General features: G+C 47.4%; 1 protein-coding gene across 1 annotated transcript; it reads left to right on the forward strand.

The window, feature by feature from the left end:
• The first annotated feature begins 295 nt into the window (after window positions 1-295).
• LOC125532678 lies at window positions 296-1399 on the forward strand. The gene has a single exon (XM_048696643.1). It carries the CDS (start codon window positions 296-298, stop codon window positions 1397-1399), a length of 1104 nt encoding a protein of 367 aa, XP_048552600.1.
• Window positions 1400-3452: the final 2053 nt, after the last annotated feature.

The following is a 3452-nucleotide window of genomic DNA, read 5'->3' on the forward strand; positions in this document are numbered from 1 at the left end:
TATATAGGGGACCCGGCTACACTGAAGTTTGGCAATAAAGGGAAATTCTATTCGCGTACTGACTCGAACACCCGGAGTCTAATTTAGATTCGGTACAATAGATTGGGTTACATGGTCGACTCGGACTCCAGTAAACCTAGGTTTCTTCTATATAAAAGTCTACCGTCCGTAGATCAGTCACGGAGTGAAATAAGCGAGCAGTGGCAGAACAATTGAGCGCGTCCACCGACGACGAGAGAGCGCACGTACCGGCCGGAGTCTGAATTCAATTTCAAGGACGATCGACCAGCTAGCAATGGCGCTACCCCACGGCGCCCTCAACTCCTTGCCACTGCTCGTCTTCGAACACCAGCCCGCACGGAACGAGACGACGGCGGCCACCGGAGGCGATGATGAAGATATCCCCGAGATGCTCATGTTTAGCATATCGGAAGAGAGAACATGCACGGAGCCGACACCCGCCATGCTATCCCCGCAGGACAACCAGATATGCTTCGCCACCCCGCAGGGCTGGATCTTCATCCTCCACGGGGCCGCCCCATGGGAGACCTGGCTGTGGCATCCGGTCACCGGAGAGACCATACCCCTCCCGCCCATACGAGACGACCACTACGTCCCCACCAACTGCGCCTGCTACCTCACCCACAGCTCCACGGCGCATCCTGACTGCGCCGTCGTGCTGCTCGACGTCGCCGACCCTGACATGTGGTTCTGCCGAATCAACGGAGGAAACAGTAGGGAATGGGCGCAGCACACGTATGACGTCGGCGAGTACACTCTCCCAGAGGGCGATGGCGACGTCGACGATGAGGGCGACTGCACTTCCTCTCCCCCGACCAAGAGAGTCATAGCTGGCCTCGCCGCCGCCCTGGGAGGGAAGCTGCATTTCATCTTCTCGGAATCAAACCAATACAAGATGGGCGTCGTTCACCTCAACTTCGGTACTCCTGCCCCTACGGCCGAGCTTCACACGCTGGAGGACGTGGACGCCGCGATCACTCTGCCGGAGGGCATGTGCAGTGGCGTGACCTGGCTGCTGGAGTCACAGGGGGAGCTTTTCCAGGTCTGCGTTTGCTTCCGGGGATTTGACCCCAACGACATCGGCGCCGTCCTTGTCCTCAAGATGGATTTCGACCATGGCCGCCGCTGGCGCAGGGTGCATGACATTGGAGACAGGGTCTTCATGTTGGCTCACGGAGGCAGTGCGGTTTCTTGCCCGGCGAGCGCGTGCAACCTGCAAAGGAACCGCGTCTACTTCATGAAGAACTTCCTCGAAGATGATGGGGATCTGTGCATCTACGACCTGGTGGAAGAAGTCCTTGAGATTCTTGTGGTTCATGAAAGGGACTTGACTCTTGCACGCACCAAACCTTATTGGATTGTACCGCCTACTGCCTAGTGCACACATCCCATACGAATGTAACTAGTTTTTTTTAACCCTCAAAGTTACATCATGTAGTACAAAAGGGCAACAGGAATGACGGTGGATCAATATCCCAACTTTAAATCTAAAAGATCATAAGATTTTTTTTGCCAATTGATGGACAACAATATTCACTTCTCATGGGCAGTGTGTAAATGAAATTCTTTCTATCATCGATGCAAGTGCAAAACACTCCGCTAACGTTCAATATAGGGGCTGAAGATGTCAGCTTCGCCAATACATGCGTTGATTCCAACGAATCATATTCGATAGTGACCTCCATGCACCATAAACTCACGAATGTAAGGCTGGTCATAGTGGGGAGTAACTTATACTAGTGTCATGCATATGACACTAGTCTAAGTTACTACCTTCATAGTGCAAATTATCTTAGTAGTAGTGTCATAGATTGTTTCATTTATTGCCTTATAAACTCATTTTACCTCGGGAAGCGCTATGTTACAGTAACATATTATGTTACTCCAAACACCTCTCTCCTCATTAAATACTTGCCACATAAGCAAAATTGTCTTGGGGTGTGTTAAGTTACTACTCCCTCCGTCACGGTTTAGAAGACGCGCTTGGAAATTCTCTGGAACCTCGGTGGTTATCTATTGGTTATGAGATGAGCTAGAAAATAGCATTCATACTATGCATGCATATAAAAAAAGTATATAGGAGTACTAATTAGCTACTAGACATAAATGCAATGCGCCCTAAACCTTGTCTATTGTGGAAACGCACGCAAATTTAACTGTGCCTTCTAAACTGTGACGGAGGAAGTACCTAAGTTACCCCCACTATGGCTAGCCTAACTAGTACTAGTAGGAAAGTTAATGTTTCGCCAATACTTCCTATGTCCCATAATATAAGATGTTATTACTAGTAATTTTGATTGTCCTAGGGCACTTATGATTTGTTCCTCCCGTTAATGTTTTTATAGCTGAATGTGTTTTTTTGTATTAACAAAGTCCTTGCAAAAAATAAATAAGTTACTAAAGCAAGATTTATGTTCATTTGATCCACTAGTTATTTTTTTACACTTGATTGTGTTCAATTGTTTGACATATAGTTGTATTTTTGGCTTATTAATGTAAGAAAAATGGGCTCTAGCATGGTGGTGCTGGTACCCTTCAGCCCACGACTCAAGTGAATAGGTGAATAGGGTTTCCTTGCCTTTTATTGGCGCCCCCGCTAGTCTACCTTGTTGCATGTGGCCCTAGAACCATGGGGACGCAATGGATCCTGGCCCTTTGTCGGTGGGTGGGGTCTATTTTTAGGTGTTTTTTTAGTTAGGTTAAGGTTTGTGTCATGCTCAAATAGACGGGGCGGTGGCGGCTTCGTGGAGATGAAATAAGGTCCTCCTTGCCTAGTCCCCATTCCGGCGGTGCGTCTAGCATCATCGGAGGGCTTGTGGAGGTGTGTTTTCTATGGATCTCGCTGATTCGGTCGGTGTTTGTCTTCAGTGGATTTGCTTGGATCTAGTCTTTACTCGTTTGCATTTGTGTATCTACGGGTTGGGTCCTTCCGATCTATGATTTTCTTCATCAACGACAGTTGTTTTCCTGGTCCGCTGGTCCTGTGGGGCATTAGCAGGACAACTTCCCAAGTATCTACTACAACAACGTTTGTCCAGCTCCGATGAAGAAGGGGCGATGACAATGGCACGCCTTCAGCTCGCCATAGTGCTTGCAGTCGTTGCTAGGTAGTCTATTGACCTAGATTTACTTTCTATTACATTTGATGTTCCTTGTACTGTCTTACGGCTGATGAACATATCGAAAGTTTTTCCCGCAAAAAAAATAATGAAAAATGGTTCCTTTTGAAGACTACGTTGTGATGAACATCATGTTTCGAGCAAATCATTATTTGGACGCTTAGATTTTCTTTTAAAAAATCCTATTTTACGGACAGATGATTTGTCAAAAAGTCGGCTCCCCTCGAATAATGGATTGTAGTTGTGCTTGTGCGTGTGGATACGAGAGTGGACAAGTGCATGAAAGTACAGTTGTGCCGATGCATGTCACAT

The sequence above is a fragment of the Triticum urartu genome, chromosome 1 (genome assembly GCF_003073215.2).
Source record: "Triticum urartu cultivar G1812 chromosome 1, Tu2.1, whole genome shotgun sequence".
Lineage (NCBI taxonomy): Eukaryota > Viridiplantae > Streptophyta > Magnoliopsida > Poales > Poaceae > Triticum > Triticum urartu.